Raw genomic sequence first — 18,181 nt, forward strand, 5'->3', positions numbered from 1 at the left:
GAATATCGGAGAACTGAAACCATTCAACATGAACAACATGTGTACACAAAAAAACAGGGGCGGGTGCTGGGTCTCCCAATTAGAGCTAGAAGAAAAGGAATTTACGGTAAGTAAACAAAATTCCCTTCTTCTTTGTCGCTCTATTGGGAGACCCAGACAATTGGGATGTCCAAAAGCAATCCCTGGGTGGGTAAAATAATACCTCGTAATAGAGCCGAAAAAACGGCCCCTTCCTACAGGTGGGCAACCGCCGCCTGAAGGACACGTCTGCCTATGCTGGCATGCGCCGAAGCATAGGTATGAACCTGATAGTGTTTCGTGAAAGTGTGCAGGCTCGACCAGGTAGCCGCCTGACACACCTGCTGAGCCGTAGCCTGGTGCCTCAAAGCCCAGGACGCGTCCACGGCTCTGGTAGAATGGGCCTTCAGCCCTGAGAGAACCGGAAGCCCAGCCGAACGGTAGGCTTCGAAAATTGGCTCTTTGATCCACCGAGTCAAGGTTGATTTGGAAGCCTGTGACCCTTTACGCTGGCCAGCGACAAGGACAAAGAGTGCATCCGAGCGGCGCAGAGGCGCCGTACGAGAAATGTAGAGTCTGAGTGCTCTCACCAGATCTAACAAGTGCAAATCCTTTTCACATTGGTGAACTGGATGAGGACAAAAAGAAGGTAAGGAGATATCCTGATTGAGATGAAAGGGGGATACCACCTTAGGGAAAAATTCCGGAACCGGACGCAGAACCACCTTGTCCTGGTGAAAACCAGGAAAGGGGCCTTGCATGACAGCGCTGCTAGCTCAGACACTCTCCGAAGTGAAGTGACTGGTACTAGAAAAACCACTTTCTGCGAAAGGCGTGAGAGCGAAATATCTCTCATTGGCTCGAATGGTGGTTTCTGAAGAACATCAGCACCCTGTTCAGATCCGAAGGTTGTAACGGCCGCTTGTAAAAAGGAACGATGTGACAAACCCCCTGCAGGAACGTGTGTACCTGTGGAAGTCTGGCTAGGCACTTCTGGAAAAAACACAGAGAGCGCTGAGACTTGTCCCTTAAGGGAGCCAAGCGACAAACCCTTTTCCAGTCCAAATTGAAGGAAGGACAGGGAAGGGGGCAAGGCGAATGGCCAGGGAGAAAAAACCCTGAGCAGAGCACCACGACAGGAATATTTTCCGCGTCCTGTGGTTAGACCTTGGCGGACGTTTGTTTACTAGCCTGTCTCATAGTGGCAATGGCTTCTTGAGATAATCCTGAAGACGCTAGAATCCAGGACTCAATGGCCACACAGCCAGGTTGAGGGCCCCAGAATTCAGATGGAAAAAACGGCCCTTGAGACAGCAATTCTGGTCGGTCTGGCAGTGCCCCCGGTTGGCCGACCGTGAGATGCCACAGATCCGGGACCACGACCTCCTCGGCCAGTCTGGAGCGACGGGGATGACGCGGCGGCAGCCGCGGCAGTCTGCCGTGATCTTGAGTAACACTCTGGGCAACCGTGCCAACGGTGGGAGCACGTAAGTAAGCTGAAACTGCGACCAGTGTTGAACGAAGGCGTCTGTCGCCATAGCTCTGGGATCTTGAGACTGTGCTATGAACGTCGGAACCTTGTTGTGGTGCCGGAACGCAATTAGGTCGACGTCCGGCATGCCCTAGTGGCAACATATCTCGTGAAACCCGTCCTGGTGAAGGGACCCTTGCTCTGCGTCCATGCCCTGGCGACTGAGAAAGTCTGCCCCAAGTGTTCCACGCCTGGGATGTGAACTGCGGATATGATGGAGGCTGTGGCTTCCATCCACAGCAGAAGCCGCCGGACTGTAAGCCACCGCTGTGGAGTTGTCCGACTGAACTCGGATCTTCTTACCTTCCAGCCACTGCTGGAACGCTTTTAGGACGAGATACACTGCTCTGATCTCCAGAACATTGATCAGAAGCGAGGACTCAATGTTGAGTCCACGTACCTTGAGCCCTGTGGTGGAGAAAAATTGCTCCCCACGGAAACCCACTCACGTCCGTCGTGACCGCTGCCCAGGATGGGAGAAGGAAGGAATTTCCCCTCGACAATGAAGTGGTATGCCTGAGAGAGGGAGACGTTCCTGTTGAGGAATGTCGGTTTCCTGTCTCCTTGCGTAGGAGTCCCTTTAGGACGCTGATGAACACTGCGTGAAAGGGACTGCCCCCATTGCTGCCACCATCTTCCCGAGGAAGTGCGTGGGGCGCCTCAAGGGGAGTGACTGACCTAGAGATTGCACCCCCGTCTGTAGTGAACGGTGTTTGTTCAGCGGAAGCTTCACTATCGCTGAGAGGGTATGACAACTCCATGTCAAGATATGTCAGCGATTGGGCCGGTGTCAGATTTGACTTTGGAAAATTGATGATCCACCCGAAAGTCTGGAGAGTATCCAGAGTAGCGGTGAGGCTGTGCTGGCATGCCTCTTGAGAGGGAGCCTTGACCAGCAGATCGTCTAAGGAAGGGATCACCGAGTGACCCTGAGAGTGTAGGATCGCAAGTACTGCAGCCATGATCTTGGTGAAAACCTGTGGGGCTGTCGCCAGGCCGAACGGCAGTGCCACGAACTTCAGGTGTTCATCTCCGATGGCGAAGCGCAGGAAGCGCTGATGCTCTGGAGCAATAAGTACGTGGAGATAAGCCTCCTTGATATCGATCGATGCAAGAAAATTTCCTTGGGACATTGAGGCGATGACGGAGCGGAGGGATTCCATCCTGAACCGCTTGGCTTTTACATGTTTGTGGAGCACTTTTAGGTCCAGGACAGGACGGAAAGATCCGTCCTTCTTTGGGACCACAAACAGGTTGGAGTAAAAACCGTGACCCTGTTGCTGAAGAGGAACCGGGATCACCACTCCTTCTGTTTTCAGAGTGCCCAGCGCCTGTAGAAGAGCATCGGCTCGCCCGGGAGGCGGGGATGTTCTGAAAAATCAAGTCGGAGGACGAGAGTTGACTCTATCCTGTGACCGTGAGACAGAATGTCTCTCACCCAACGGTCCTTAACCTGTGGCAGCGAAATGTCTGAAAGGCGGGAGAGCCTGTCTCCGACCGAGGATGGGGTGTGAGGGCCATAGGTCATGAGGAAGCCGACTTGGTGGCGGCACCTCCGGCGGTCTTTTAAGGGCGTGCCTTAGACCGCCATGGATCGGAGTTCCTCTGACCCTTCTGAGGACGTTTGGGCGAGGAGAATTGGGACCTGCCCGCGCCCGGAAAGGACCGAAACCTCGACTGTCCCATTCTCTGTTGGGGTAATCTTGGTTTGGTCTGGGGTAAGGATGTTTCCTTTCCCAGGATTGGTTGATGATTTCATCCAGCCTCTCACCAAACAAACGGTCGCCAGAAAATGGCAAACCGGTTAAGCACTTTTTTGGAAGCTGAGTCTGCCTTCCATTCCTGAAGCCACAAGGCCCTGCATATTGCCACCGAATTGTCGGCTGCAACCGCCGTACGGCTCGCAGAGTCCAGGACAGCATTAATAGCGTAGGACGCAATGCCGAAGTTTGAGAGGTTACAGACGCCACTTGCGGCGCAGACGTACGTGCAAGTGCGTCAATTTGCGCCTGACCCGCTGCAATAGCTTGGAGCGCCCATAGGGCTGCGAATGCTGGAGCAAAAGGCGCGCCGATAGCTTCATAGATGGATTTCAACCAGAGCTCCATCTGTCTGTCAGTGGCATCCCTGAGCGAATCCCCATCTTCAACTGCCACTATGGATCTAGCCGCCAGTCTAGAGATTGGAGAATCCACCTTGGGACACTGAGTCCAGCCCTGACCACGTCAGGGGGGAAGGAGTAACGTGTATCCTTAAAGCGCTTGGAAGAAACGCTTATCCGGACAAACTCGGCGTGTCTGGACTGCCTCCGAGACGTCAGAGTGATCCAGAAACCTACTCGCTGTACTCTTGGGGGACCTTGAGACGGTGACCCTTCTGCTGGATGAGCCTGAGAGAGAAACATCCAGCATCATTTTTATGGATGCAATAAGAGCATTCACTATGGTGTCCGCCTCAGGGATATCAAGGTAGAGAGCGGCATCAGGATCAGAATCCTGATCAGCCACCTCCTCTTCTGATACAGAGAGTCATTTCTCTGAGACCCTGAACAATGTGATGAGGTCGAGGGGGTGTCTAAGCGAGCTCGCCTAAGCGGTCTGGGACTGCGGTCCGTGTCAGAGCTTCACCCTGGGACCTATGAGACACCCCTGGGGAACATTGTTGTTCCAACTGAGGGGAATAGAGGGCAGTGATTGTACAGTGCCCATGGTCTGAGATACCAGTCTGGACTGCCAGCTTCTAGTATTTTAGCCATAGTCTCAGAAAGTCTGTCAGTAAAAACTGCAAACTCCGTCCCTGTCACCTGGATCTGTTTGGTTGTTGTCCCTGGGACCCCTTGAGCAGAGGCCAGAACAAATGCCACAGGGGTCCACCATGAGGGTCAATGGAACCTGCCGGTTTGCACATGCCGCGCTGGCAGCTCAGTAAGCCTGTGTTTTGTTGCCCCTTGAGCCACATTACAGGGTATATGACCAGAAAATTGACTGTGCACCATACAGTGTAAAGTATAGCAAAGATATAAACTCTAAACACACTACTACACCAGGGAAATCAGCACCTCAGGTGCTGCTTACCGCCCGCTGAAAGCGGTTGTGTGGTCCCCTGAACTCGTGCCTGGGTCCCCCAGAGTTTGTCTCCCCTCTGCAGCGTCCTAGGAGCTGACAGTAATGGCTGCCGGCGTCCTGAGGAGATGAGGGAGTCGTGGGCGTGACCGAGAAAGTGCGGGAGTTGGAGTCACAGTGTGCACAGTGAGGGGGGTGGAGTATGCAAAGCATGCTCCAGCCCTCAGTGCTGCTCGACCTGTGCAGCGTCCCGCCCTTCCCCTGACTGGCAGGGCTGAGGGCGGGAAGAACGGAGACTAGGCCCAAAAAGCCGGGGACTCTAGTTATAAGCGCGGCCGCCGTAAAAGCGCGGCCAGCGCAGAGTCCCCGGCGCACTACAAGTCCCAGCCTCGCCTCAGTAAAAACAATGGCGGCGGCGGTCAGCGCGGCCGTCCCCATACACAAATACACTCAGCACCGCTGCAGTGTATAATGGCACCAAAGGCGGTCAGCGCCGCAGTCCCCGGTGCACTAGCACACCCAGCAATGCTGTAGTGCTGCTGTGCGCGGTCCCCACGGGGACACAGAGTACCTCAAAGATGCAGGGCCCTGTCCCTGATGGATACCCGGCTCCTATCCAGCAGGCTCCACAGGAGTTGTGGATGGAGCACGGCCTCAGTGCCTGGAGACCGATAGGATCCCACTTCCACCAGAGCCCTGAGGGGGATGGGGAAGGAAAACAGCATGTGGGCTCCAGCCTCCGTACCCGCAATGGGTACCTCAACCTTCGGTGCATTACCTTCAGGGACTCCACTCGGCTGGATCTCGTCGCAGGTAGGGAATCTTCTATTTGTCGTGACGCCACTCTCAGTATTGCGGTCAGTGGGGACCGCCACTGCAGGTTGAGGGACGCCTGGGGCTGATGGTGAGTGCAGTTAGTTGGAATAGCCTCCTGAGAGTGAGGCAAGCCCCAGGGCCCTGTGTAGGTGCGTAGAACCACAAGGCGCAGAATAACTCCACACAGGCAGAATGTCTTTCAGGGTTTTTACTCACTTCAGGTGGCAGGGTGAGTAACCCGAGCGTAGCTGGGATGAACCAGGCTGGAACCAGGTATCCTTCAGGCTGACTTCTGATGGTGACTACCAACTCGCCTTCCTTAGCCCTTGGTGGTTTGGGGTAACCCCGACTTTTAGTCCCTATGGGGGTCACCCAGGGAAGTTGCTGAAGCCTCTCTCCCCTTCGTTTGCCGTTTGCTTGTTGCCTGGGCCAGATCACTCCAGCTGTTTGCCTCCTGTGAACTGTGGGCCCTAACTGTGGCTACGTGGCTGCGGCTTTTGTGGTGTTGTGGTGTGGGCTTTGAGGGCCCCACACCGGCAGGTTTAGCAAGGAAAGATGGATCTATCCCCGCTCCGGGATCTGCCGCCCGTTTGGGCCTGGTACTCCCTAGCAGTCTCCTTACTTCCCACTCTGTGCTCTCTCTCTAGCTGGAGATGGGTTTCGGGTAGCCCTCCTAGGTGACCGTTCTCCCCCGTCGGTAGCCACTGCGCGGACGCTGTCAGACTACAGCAGCCCAGGGGAAGGGGTCAGCTCTCCTCGGAGCTCCCTGGACTCTGCTCTGAACCGGCTCACATCTGGGACCTTCACTGCTGCTCCTGTCAGAGCTTCACTTTCCTGCTCCTCACTCCTCCACACTCTGCTGCAGACTGTTTACTCCTCCTTCTCTTTTCCCTTTTGTGCCTGCCTACGCCACCTAGCAACCAGATTCTCTTACCACACCCCTTGAGAGGAGATGGAGGCTTTTGGCCCCCTCCACTATTCCAGTGGAGGCGAAGGCTTTTCCCCCTCCTGGGATCCCCAGGGGTCCTCTCATAGGTACATGTGTGAGACCTGATCACTATGCGCCTGTGTAGTCACACCTCGGTCAGCCTTCTGGATTACCTGTATTGTACTGTCCCCAGCATGGGTGCAGTACTCAGTGGTGCCTGACCAGGTCAGGGGCGCCACATTCCCCCTTAGTTATCACCAGCACGTCCTCGGGCTGCAAGACAACATTTTAAAATGCATAAAACATTAAAACATGTAAAACATTTTTAAAAGCACCAGGTACCATACATCACCACCCTCCACCCACAAGTCCGTTAACCCACCCAAACCCTTTCACGTTGGCCGCGCCTTCAGCCACTTCTGGCAGGATGTAGAGGCGGCTTTCATGGGCTGGTGGTTTTCGGGGTATACCTGGCCTGGTGGATCCGCGCCTTCAGCCTCTTCTGGCAGGATGTAGAGGCGGCCTCCACAGTTGGTGCTGACCAGGTACCCTCTTTGTGGTGGAGAGCCAGGCCCCATAAACAGGCATGCTCTCTGGTTGCAGGTAAGCCAAGGCCCTATATACGGACGTGCCCCCTGGTTGCAGACGAGCCAAGCCCCTAAACAGGCTGACTCTGGTGGTGGTGGTGCCCTCTGGTGTAACTATTTACACTGCGAGAGTTTGTGGCTATAGCCAGTTCATAGCCTTAAGGTTTATTTCTCACATCAGTTTATGTGGGCACATTCTTAAACTTGTAAAACGTTGCAAAACAAACTTTTCAAACTGGTAACTTGCTTTACTTTACATGAACTTTATGCAGACTCCTCTTCACCAGGGCTTGGGCCTGTAGGGCTGCAGCACCTGTTGCTTCCTTGACCTTTTTCTTCGTCTGTGGTAGTCTCATCAGTGGGTTCTTTGTCTGTTCTTTCTCTATCTCTGTCTTTCCTTTCTTCTTCTGTGTCTGTTCCTTTTTCTTTAGGACATGGTGTAACATCTAGTGCATACCAGCCTCTTTCTCCTTGATGCATTGTAAATTGTACGGAGTCTCCCATCTTTAAGTTTCTTCCAGGATGTCCTTTGGGCAAGTGGGCTCTGACGTCTCTTCTATTGACGAAGATACCTTCCTTTATACCAGGTGCAACGATGAATCCGTATCCTGACTTCAGGCTAAAGTCTTCCACAATTCCTCTACAAAGGGGTCCTCTGACCTGTGCTTTGGCTCTTCTCAGGAACCGTTTTTCTTCTAGGTCTCTGGCCGTGACTTCTCTCTGCTCTGGGGATGGCGGTGCAGGGAAATACTGGGTTCTGCTACGGCGCCGTGTCTTGCGGGCTGGATTCTGCGAGGTGCAGCTTACAAGCTCCCAGGTAAGGCTTTTAGGCAAATCTTCTTCAGCAGACGGTGTCAGGTCTTCCTCATCCCAGCGGGAATATGGCAACATCTCCGGCTCTGGGCATGGATCCACGGCTGGTATCTCCGGGGTCAGCTCCTCAGCCTCCTGGCCTCCCCTCCCCCTTAGTTCTTCTGAGCACTCCTTTGGTGGCAGTGCTGGGGATGGACTTTCTTCAGCAGGCCCAGGCGGGGGACTCTTTGGCGTAGTTGCTGCAGGAGTTGTCGGAATCCTCTTGGGGGTGTGCGGAGGGAGCATGTATTGATCCACCATCTCCTGTGGGAACTTGGCCTCCATGTCAGCCTTCAGCTGCCAGTATGCAGGGTCCTCCCCCAGCGTGGGCTTCCTAGCAGGGACCTCCTTGGACTGGGGAGCAGTGTCTGCTCTGGCCTTGCAGGCCGGGGAAAATGGTGATGCAATCTTGTCTCGGCGGGCCGCGCCTGACATGGCGGCGGCCTGGTCTTGGCGGGCCGCGCCTGGCATGGCGGCGGCCTGGTCTTGGCGGGCCGCGCCTGGCATGGCGGCGGCCTGGTCTTGGCGGGCCGCGCCTGGCATGGCTGCGGCCTGGATGGGCGTTTCTGGCGCAGCTTGGATCGGCGTCGCAGCTGCGATGGGGTCTTTGCAGGCTGGGCTGGGCGTCGCTGCAGCGATCGGAGCTTGGCGGGCCGCACCTGACGGGGCTGCGGACTGGTTCAGCACCTCACTTGCGGCGCGGACGAGCGTTGCTGCTGCGGTGGGGTCTCGGCGGGCCGGGCCTAGCATGGCGGCGGCCTGGGTTAGCGTCACACCTGCGGCGTGGATGAGGGTCGCGGTGGCAGCCGGTTCTTTGCGGGCCGGACTGGGCGTCGCTGCAGGGACCGGGTCTTGGTGGGCCGAGCAGGGCATCGCTGCGGCGGCCTGAGCTTGGCGGGCTGCACCTGGCGTGGCTGCGGCCGGCTTCAGCGTCGCCGCGCCGGACGCCTCTTCAGGGACCGCGGACGTGGCAGCAGGGGTCGGGGCACTCGCGCTGGCAGGGGTATCACTGGACTCACCCATCGGTGGCAGCATCGGGGTCTGAGTCGTCACCGCCCGATCTGGCACTCGGCGCGCGGCTCTCCCCTCATAGGCCTGAACCGCCGCGGTCATCCACAGAAACTCCGTCCGTCCCTCTCTGATCAGCCTTCCGACCCTGGCCTCCAGTTGATCGCAGAACTCGGCAAGCTCCCGGCACCACCAGGCAGCGGAGCCCGGCTCTGGGTCTCTGCATTCAGACGCCATTTTCTCTAGCAACAAGCTGCTGGCTTCTTTTCCGTTCCGCCGTCTCTGGACGCTTCCGCTCTCTTCACCAGCGAGGTCAGAACTCTGCAGGGGATCTCTGGGTAGCCACACCTCTTCGTGGGCGGTAACTTCTCCCAGCGCGGGCTGCTGTTGTTTTTCAGCGCGCTTTTCATGGTGGCAATATGGCGGCGCTTCCAATTTTCCAAGCGGACCGCCCAGGCACATGGTCACCTGTCTGAACAGGTCTAGTCCTTATCCTGTTCGTGACGCCAGATGTGAAGCCCCACAGGTGTAGTGTCGGTGCATTACCTTCAGGGACTCCACTCGGCTGGATCTCGTCACAGGTAGGGAATCTTCTATTTGTCGTGACGCCACTCTCAGTATTGCGGTCAGTGGGGACCGCCACTGCAGGTTGAGGGACGCCTGGGGCTGATGGTGAGTGCAGTTAGTTGGAATAGCCTCCTGAGAGTGAGGCAAGCCCCAGGGCCCTGTGTAGGTGCGTAGAACCACAAGGCGCAGAATAACTCCACACAGGCAGAATGTCTTTCAGGGTTTTTACTCACTTCAGGTGGCAGGGTGAGTAACCCGAGCGTAGCTGGGATGAACCAGGCTGGAACCAGGTATCCTTCAGGCTGACTTCTGATGGTGACTACCAACTCGCCTTCCTTAGCCCTTGGTGGTTTGGGGTAACCCCGACTTTTAGTCCCTATGGGGGTCACCCAGGGAAGTTGCTGAAGCCTCTCTCCCCTTCGTTTGCCGTTTGCTTGTTGCCTGGGCCAGATCACTCCAGCTGTTTGCCTCCTGTGAACTGTGGGCCCTAACTGTGGCTACGTGGCTGCGGCTTTTGTGGTGTTGTGGTGTGGGCTTTGAGGGCCCCACACCGGCAGGTTTAGCAAGGAAAGATGGATCTATCCCCGCTCCGGGATCTGCCGCCCGTTTGGGCCTGGTACTCCCTAGCAGTCTCCTTACTTCCCACTCTGTGCTCTCTCTCTAGCTGGAGATGGGTTTCGGGTAGCCCTCCTAGGTGACCGTTCTCCCCCGTCGGTAGCCACTGCGCGGACGCTGTCAGACTACAGCAGCCCAGGGGAAGGGGTCAGCTCTCCTCGGAGCTCCCTGGACTCTGCTCTGAACCGGCTCACATCTGGGACCTTCACTGCTGCTCCTGTCAGAGCTTCACTTTCCTGCTCCTCACTCCTCCACACTCTGCTGCAGACTGTTTACTCCTCCTTCTCTTTTCCCTTTTGTGCCTGCCTACGCCACCTAGCAACCAGATTCTCTTACCACACCCCTTGAGAGGAGATGGAGGCTTTTGGCCCCCTCCACTATTCCAGTGGAGGCGAAGGCTTTTCCCCCTCCTGGGATCCCCAGGGGTCCTCTCATAGGTACATGTGTGAGACCTGATCACTATGCGCCTGTGTAGTCACACCTCGGTCAGCCTTCTGGATTACCTGTATTGTACTGTCCCCAGCATGGGTGCAGTACTCAGTGGTGCCTGACCAGGTCAGGGGCGCCACACTGTGCGCGGTCCCCACGGGGACACAGAGTACCTCAAAGATGCAGGGCCCTGTCCCTGATCGATACCCGGCTCCTATCCAGCAGGCTCCACAGGAGTTGTGGATGGAGCACGGCCTCAGTGCCTGGAGACCGATAGGATCCCACTTCCACCAGAGCCCTGAGGGGGATGGGGAAGGAAAACAGCATGTGGGCTCCAGCCTCCGTACCCGCAATGGGTACCTCAACCTTAACAACACCGCCGACAAAGAGTGGGGTGAGAAGGGAGCATGCTGGGGGCCCTATATGGGCCCTCTTTTCTTCCATCCGAAATAGTCAGCAGCTGCTGCTGACTAATCTGTGGAGCTGTGCTGTGCATGTCTGCCTCCTTCGCACAAAGCAAAAAACTGGGGATCCCGTGAGAGCACGGGGCGTGTATAGGCAGAAGGGGAGGGGCTTAACACTTTTAAGTGTAATACTTTGTGCAGCCTCCGGAGGCATAGCCTATACACCCAATTGTCTGGGTCTCCCAATAGAGCGACAAAGAAAGTACTAAAATTAGGAGCAAATTAAAAAACGGTTGAATAATTAACTCTAGAAATAAGGAAAGAAAGCTCTGACAAAGCAAGTCATTCATTTCTATATGTGACATGTAGGAACTACACAGATAATCTAAAATCATCCAGCAACTGTGGAGTTAAGACTTCAGCAAGAGACAGGAAGTTTCCAGTAGTGACTCAAATGATGCTGGGAAGCAGGGAGTATATGTATTTTCCTCCTTGCAAAAGGAAAGAAGTGTGTGTTTGTCTATCTGCAAAGAAGGAACAGTGCTCAGAAAAGTATAGTGTATGTATCCTGAGAAAAGTGAAGCTACAGAGATCTGCCAGTTCAGGACAGAGACTGCCAGGAGTGAGTGGAGAACAGTTCAGGATAATTCAAAAGCAAACTCTGTGCAGCAAAAGTATAGTGGAGAGAAGTGACCAGCACAGGATTCACCCCTACCTCACTGCAATGATAAGGTACAGTGTTCTGCTCTGTGTACATCCACATTTTAAGGAGAACAACTCTGTGTAAGGAGAGAAGATAATCTGTGAACACACTGTCATGTATGTTATTCTGGAAGCCCTGTGTGAAGATTATTAAAGCCTTCTATCTACTGGAACCTTGTTATATAGCTGTATGCTTTCTGGAAACTGTTATATCACCTCATGTATAGAAGATGCTGGTTAAGTTTTCCCTGATTTAGTCCTCCAAATTTACAAAGAAATGTTTACTTTGCCCAGCCTCACTATATAGAGTGACGGACATATAACATACAGATCTGGTTTAAGGAGAGTGAGCAGATAACCCTTTTTTATGATCTCACCTCCCCCAATGTTGGCTCTTCTTCTCCTAATCCCACTAATAAAATACAGTCGGCTTGACGGATGCAGCGTATCGTCCATGGTGTGAGTGAAAACTCAGTTTGGTATAGGACAATACGGTGAAGGTCTTCTTGTTGTGCTAGCCAGGTAGACAATTGACATTCATGAGTACTGCGGAAAAAGCAAGTATATATAACCAAACAGATTTCTTCCTTTTGCCCCTTCACCAAGACAGCATCCATCGTGACAATACAGAGTTGTGTTCCACACCAACAAGCCAGAGTTTGGTACACTTGAAGCTAAGCTGGGAATTGCATGGAAACGGGTCTCACAAACCTTTCTAAGGCATAGGCTCCAAGCCGCACCCTGATGATGTCACTTGTAAGAACCAGAGTTGGTCCTAAAAGAGGCAGATCATTAATCTATTAACGCCAACCACCATCACTCAGGAGAGTTCTCATATAAACCACTCTCCTGCCGAGAGTCTTACCTATGGCATCCATTGCGTGTTTGAGCTCCAGGGTAAATGCAGTGAGAGGAACGTTGCTACTACAGGGTAACACACATACAGTGCCAAGATTGTTGGCAACATTGCTGGAGTCTAAGAAGGAAAAAGAAAAGAGCAATTTGTTAGTTTCTTAGGAGTCATTCGCCAATTGTGACTCCTCCAAAGACTCCTATATCTGTTATATGTTTATTTTTGTGTGCTTCTCACCTTAACAAAATATATATTCTGTCATACAAGCAACTTAGATCTAATAAGAGGTAATGCTTCCTATGGCCACCTAAAAAATGTTGAATGGTGAAGACCATCTTTCATTCACTAAGAGGAACAAATTGATGCTCTTGTATATCAACTGTGTGGTGGCATATGGAGAGTAAAGGGGGCTTTACACGCTACAATATGGTTAATGTTTTGTCGTCGGGGTCAAGTTGTTAGTGACGCACATCCGGCATCATTAACGATATCGCAGCGTGTAATACTTACCAGCGACCTTAGGTGACCTCAAAAATGGTGAAAATCGTTCACCATGGAGAGGTCGTCCCAAACTCAAAAATCGGTAAGGGTTGTTTAGCGTTGTGGTTCATCGCTCATGCGGCAGCACACATCGCTATGTGTGACACCGCATGAGCGAGGACCGTCTCCTTACCTGCCGCCGGCCGCAATGCAGAAGGAAGAGGTGGGCGGGATGTTTACATCACGCTCAGCTCCGCCCCTCCGCTTTCATTGGCCGGCCGCTTAGTGGCGTTGCGGTGACGTCGCTGTGATGCCGAATGTCCCTCCCCCTTGAAGGAGGAATTGTTCGGCAGTCACAGCGACACCGCCGACCAGGTAAGTATGTGTGACGCTGCGTAGCGATAATGTTCGCTACGGCAGCGATCACAAACAATCGCATGCACGACGGGGGCGGGTACTTACACGCTCGCTATCGCTAGAAATTGCTAGCGATATCGCTGACGTATAAAGCCCTCTTAAGTGATGGCAGATTCAGTAACCAACAACACAAAATTCTGGTACAAATTGTGCTAAATCATGATTTTTAAAATTGTTTTTCATCTCACGACATAGACACCTTTGTTCATTACAAACTGTTTTTGTTATCCCCACATTATGATTGTCATGACTAAGTTAGAGCCAGCTTCCTATACGGACAATCCCATGAAATTTAAAATGTTGCCCCATAGACAATATTTATTACCTTCTTTTTAATATAGGTGATAAATGGATGGTTGTAAATGGAATAGCAGGGCCTACTCCTACATTCATTGTATATGGAAGTGAAGGTGACGCATGCACGCTTCCTCTCCATTCACACTGGGGGTCCCAGCAGTTGGACTCTCAGGGGTCAGATCCCCAGTTCAAGCGTTCTTAGTTATTCCCTATCCTATATATAGGTGATAAATGTTGTTTATACGAAAACCTCTTCACAATGATCACAGATTGTCAACCTGGAAGCCCCAGAATGAGCTATAATTGTATTGAGGAACCATCGATGGTCTAATTCCATGAATTTTGTCCAATCAGTCATTACCTAACAAAAAAAAAAAAGAACTCCTAACAATCAGCTCACCTTGTGGTTGCTGGAGATTTCCCAGGATTTTGTGACTTAAAATATGAATTAATCTGGTCACCACCTGCAGAGTAAATCCAGAATGGACATAAATGAAAATTGTAAGAGGTTATCACCAAAACCTAAAAAATAAATAATGAAGCACCACCCTTTTCTAATCCCAGACCTCAGCCCTCAGCTGTGCTTTACCTTGGCTGGTTGTCAAAAATAGCAGCGACCCCACACCATTATTTGTTGTTGTTTTTTTAAACGGCATGGGTCCCGCCTATTTTTGATAACCAGCCAAGGTAAAGCAAAGAGCTGGGGACTGGTATTATCAGGCTGGGATGGCTCAGGGTTATTTAGCCCTTCCCAGTCTAAAATAGCAGCTCGCAGCCATGCTAGAAGTGGCGCATCTATTAGATATACCAATTCTGACACTTTGCCTGGATTTTCTTCTTGGTGGCAATCGGAGTAATTCTTTTGGGGTTGATGTCAGCTGTGATTTCACCGTTGACATCAAGCTCAGTGGTTAGTAATGGAGAGGTGTCTATCAGACACCCACATTACAAACCCATTAAGTGTACAGTTAAAAAACACACAGGAAAAAAATTGTTTATTTGAATAAAGACTCCCCCACATTCCCTTATTCACCAGTTTATTAATCTAAAAAAAATCCTCAACGTTCCAACATAATCCAATGGTGTAATTTCGTACAACACAGATCAAAATCTATGGAGCCTCATTCTGAGAACAAGACTCCATAGGACAGTCCTGGTCAGTGGCAGGTACAGAATTTTTCACAAAGATGAGAAACTCCTAGCCTGCCCCTGAACGAGAGTGACAAATGACTGAAGCCTCATTCTGAGAATGTTCTCAGAATGATGCTCCATAGGATTCGATAGATGTTGTGGGACATTACACCATTGGATTACATCAGACCGTCAATGATTTATTTTTAGTTAATAAATTGGTGAATGAGGGGGTGTGGGGGAGTCTTCATTCAAATAAACCTTTTTTTCCTGTGTGTGTCTGTTTTTTAACTTTACACTTGCCAGGTTAGCAATGGTGGTGTCTGATAGACTCCTCTCCATTACTAACCCCTAGGCTTGATGTCAGCTGTCAAGTCACAGCTGGCATCAACCCCAAAACCCTTACCCCAATTGCCATTGCACCAGGGCAATCGGAGAGAACTGGGCAAAGCTCCAGAATGGGCTCATCTAATGGGTGCGCCACATCTAGGGTGGCTGCAGGCTGCTCTCTTTAGGCTGGGAAGAGCCAAATAAAGCATTCCAACCTGATAATACCAGCCCCCAGCTGTCTGCTTTACCTTGGCTGATTATTAAAAATAGTGGGGAGCCCACACCATTTGTTTAAAATTATTTAAATAAATAATTTAAAAAAACTGCATGGGGTCCTCTCTATTTTTGATAATCAGCCAAGGTAAACCAGATAGCTGAGGGCTGCAGCTCGCAGCTATCTGCTTTACCTGTGCTGGTTATCAGAAATAGTGGAGACCCCACATAATTTTTATTATTTATTCCCTATCCGCATTTGTTTGCAGGGCAATTGTCTTGCTCTTTCCCCCACTTGCTTCCTTTTGCAGCCTACTAGCCCCTATAACAATCCTTTTACAGCACCAAAGTTCAGGCCCCCATTTACTTATATGGGATTTGTGGTCCGTCGTTAGGTTTGCGTCCCGAACCAAACTTTTAACGAATCCAGAGGACCCAAACATCCATGGATCCGCTCATACCTAATTGTAATCATACAGGAACAGATGTAAAGATCAGTTTAGACTGAATTTAAATAATAAATTCCTTGTGGAAGTCTCTGAAATTAAAGCGGTTGTCTCAGATGTTCTTTTTCAGAGATCACCTAGCCTCTAGCCTCCCAGCTTCGTGCTTGCCGGGGATGGTGTGCTCCTAAATGATTGGACCAGCAGCAAGGCTACACCGCAAACCTAAAGTTTGCACTCTCTAATGCTGCAGACAAAGGCAGCATCGAAAGTGCGAAGGGTAACTGAAGCTGAAAAGATCCTAAGTAGTGTTTATAAGCTCTGTTGGAAAGAGCTTGTAAGTGCTGCGCCTAGGAGACTGGCCACGGGTGATAGAACATAGAGGTGGCCGGTAATATCATTAATGAACATAATCACCTGTGGGTATCTCCTTTTGATATAAGACAAGGCGCCATCCGGCAGTTTTGCCAGTTCAGAATCTCGGACTGCGTGGACTGATGTTGCTCTGGGTCGATGGGTTAGAGCCTCAACCTTAAGAAAAAAGTAAGTTGTGAAGCAACAAAAGAAGGGAATTTTGTTTACTTACCGTAAATTCCTTTTCTTCTAGCTCCAATTGGGAGACCCAGACAATTGGGTGTATAGCTTCTGCCTCCGGAGGCCACACAAAGTATTACACTTAAAAGTGTAAGCCCCTCCCCTCTGCCTATACACCCCCCCGTGCATCACGGGCTCCTCAGTTTTGGTGCAAAAGCAGGAAGGAGGAAACATATAAATTGGTCTAAGGTAAATTCAATCCGAAGGATGTTCGGAGAACTGAAAACCATGAACCCAGAACAGTTCAACATGAACAACATGTGTACACAAAAGAACAACAGCCCGAAGGGAACAGGGGCGGGTGCTGGGTCTCCCAATTGGAGCTAGAAGAAAAGGAATTTACGGTAAGTAAACAAAATTCCCTTCTTCTTTGTCGCTCCATTGGGAGACCCAGACAATTGGGACGTCCAAAAGCAGTCCCTGGGTGGGTAAAAGAATACCTCGGTAATAGAGCCGTAACACGGCCCCTTCCTACAGGTGGGCAATCGCCGCCTGAAGGACTCGCCTACCTAGGCTGGCATCTGCCGAAGCGTAGGTATGCACCTGATAGTGTTTCGTGAAAGTGTGCAGACTCGACCAGGTAGCCGCCTGACACACCTGCTGAGCCGTAGCCTGGTGCCGCAATGCCCAGGACGCACCCACGGCTCTGGTAGAATGGGCTTTCAGCCCTGAAGGAACCGGAAGCCCAGAAGAACGGTAGGCTTCAATAATTGGTTCCTTGATCCACCGAGCCAAGGTTGACTTGGAAGCCTGCGACCCTTTACGCTGGCCAGCGACAAGGACAAAGAGCGCATCCGAGCGGCGCAGGGGCGCCGTACGAGAAATGTAGAGTCTGAGTGCTCTCACAAGATCTAACAAGTGCAAATCCTTTTCACATTGGTGAACTGGATGAGGGCAAAAAGAAGGTAAGGAGATATCCTGATTGAGATGAAAAGGGGATACCACCTTAGGGAGAAAATCCGGAACCGGACGCAGAACCACCTTGTCCTGGTGAAACATCAGGAAGGGGGCCTTGCATGATAGTGCAGCTAGCTCAGACACTCTCCGAAGTGATGTGACTGCCACTAGGAAGACCACCTTCTGCGAGAGACGTGATAGAGAAATATCTCTCATTGGCTCGAAAGGTGGTTTCTGAAGAGCCGTTAGCACCCTGTTCAGATCCCAGGGTTCTAGCGGACGCTTGTAAGGAGGGACTATGTGGCAAACCCCCTGCAGGAACGTGCGTACCTGCGGGAGCCTGGCTAGACGCTTTTGAAAAAACACAGAGAGCGCCGAGACTTGTCCCTTAAGAGAGCCGAGAGACAAACCCTTTTCCATTCCGGATTGAAGGAATGACAGAAAAGTGGGCAAGGCAAATGGCCAGGGAGTAAAACCCTGATCAGAGCACCAGGATAAGAAGATCCTCAACGTCCTGTGGTAGATCTTGGCTGACGTTGGTTTCCTGGCCTGTCTCATAGTGGCAATGACCTCTTGAGATAACCCTGAAGACGCTAGGATCCAGGACTCAATGGCCACACAGTCAGGTTGAGGGCCGCAGAATTCAGATGGAAAAATGGCCCTTGAGACAGCAAGTCTGGTCGGTCTGGTAGTGCCCACGGTTGACCCACCGTGAGATGCCACAGATCCGGGTACCACGACCTCCTCGGCCAGTCTGGGGCGATGAGGATGGCGCTGCGGCAGTCGGACCTGATCTTGCGTAACACTCTGGGCAGCAGTGCCAGAGGAGGAAAGACATAAGGCAGTCGAAACTGCGACCAATCCTGAACTAATGCGTCTGCCGCCAGCGCTCTGTGATCTTGAGACCGTGCCATGAATGCCGGGACCTTGTTGTTGTGCCGGGACTCCATTAGGTCGACGTCCGGCTTCCCCCAGCGGCAACAGATCTCTTGAAACACGTCCGGGTG

At 52.1% G+C, this 18,181-nt stretch overlaps 1 protein-coding gene across 2 annotated transcripts in view; it reads right to left on the bottom strand.

The window, feature by feature from the left end:
- LOC142304195 (patatin-like phospholipase domain-containing protein 6) overlaps positions 1 to 18,181 on the bottom strand; it is a 104,313-nt gene that overhangs the window by 28,290 nt on the left and 57,842 nt on the right. For both annotated transcript variants that reach the window (XM_075346341.1, XM_075346342.1), the window contains exons 19-23: positions 16,101 to 16,214; positions 13,967 to 14,030; positions 12,385 to 12,495; positions 12,231 to 12,294; positions 11,897 to 12,065 (exon numbers count right to left, since the gene is read on the bottom strand). In XM_075346341.1, coding sequence (XP_075202456.1) covers positions 11,897 to 12,065; positions 12,231 to 12,294; positions 12,385 to 12,495; positions 13,967 to 14,030; positions 16,101 to 16,214 — 522 coding nt within the window. The remainder of the gene's footprint in view (positions 1 to 11,896; positions 12,066 to 12,230; positions 12,295 to 12,384; positions 12,496 to 13,966; positions 14,031 to 16,100; positions 16,215 to 18,181) is intronic.

This window comes from Anomaloglossus baeobatrachus, chromosome 4 (assembly GCF_048569485.1).
Source record: "Anomaloglossus baeobatrachus isolate aAnoBae1 chromosome 4, aAnoBae1.hap1, whole genome shotgun sequence".
Classification (NCBI taxonomy): domain Eukaryota; kingdom Metazoa; phylum Chordata; class Amphibia; order Anura; family Aromobatidae; genus Anomaloglossus; species Anomaloglossus baeobatrachus.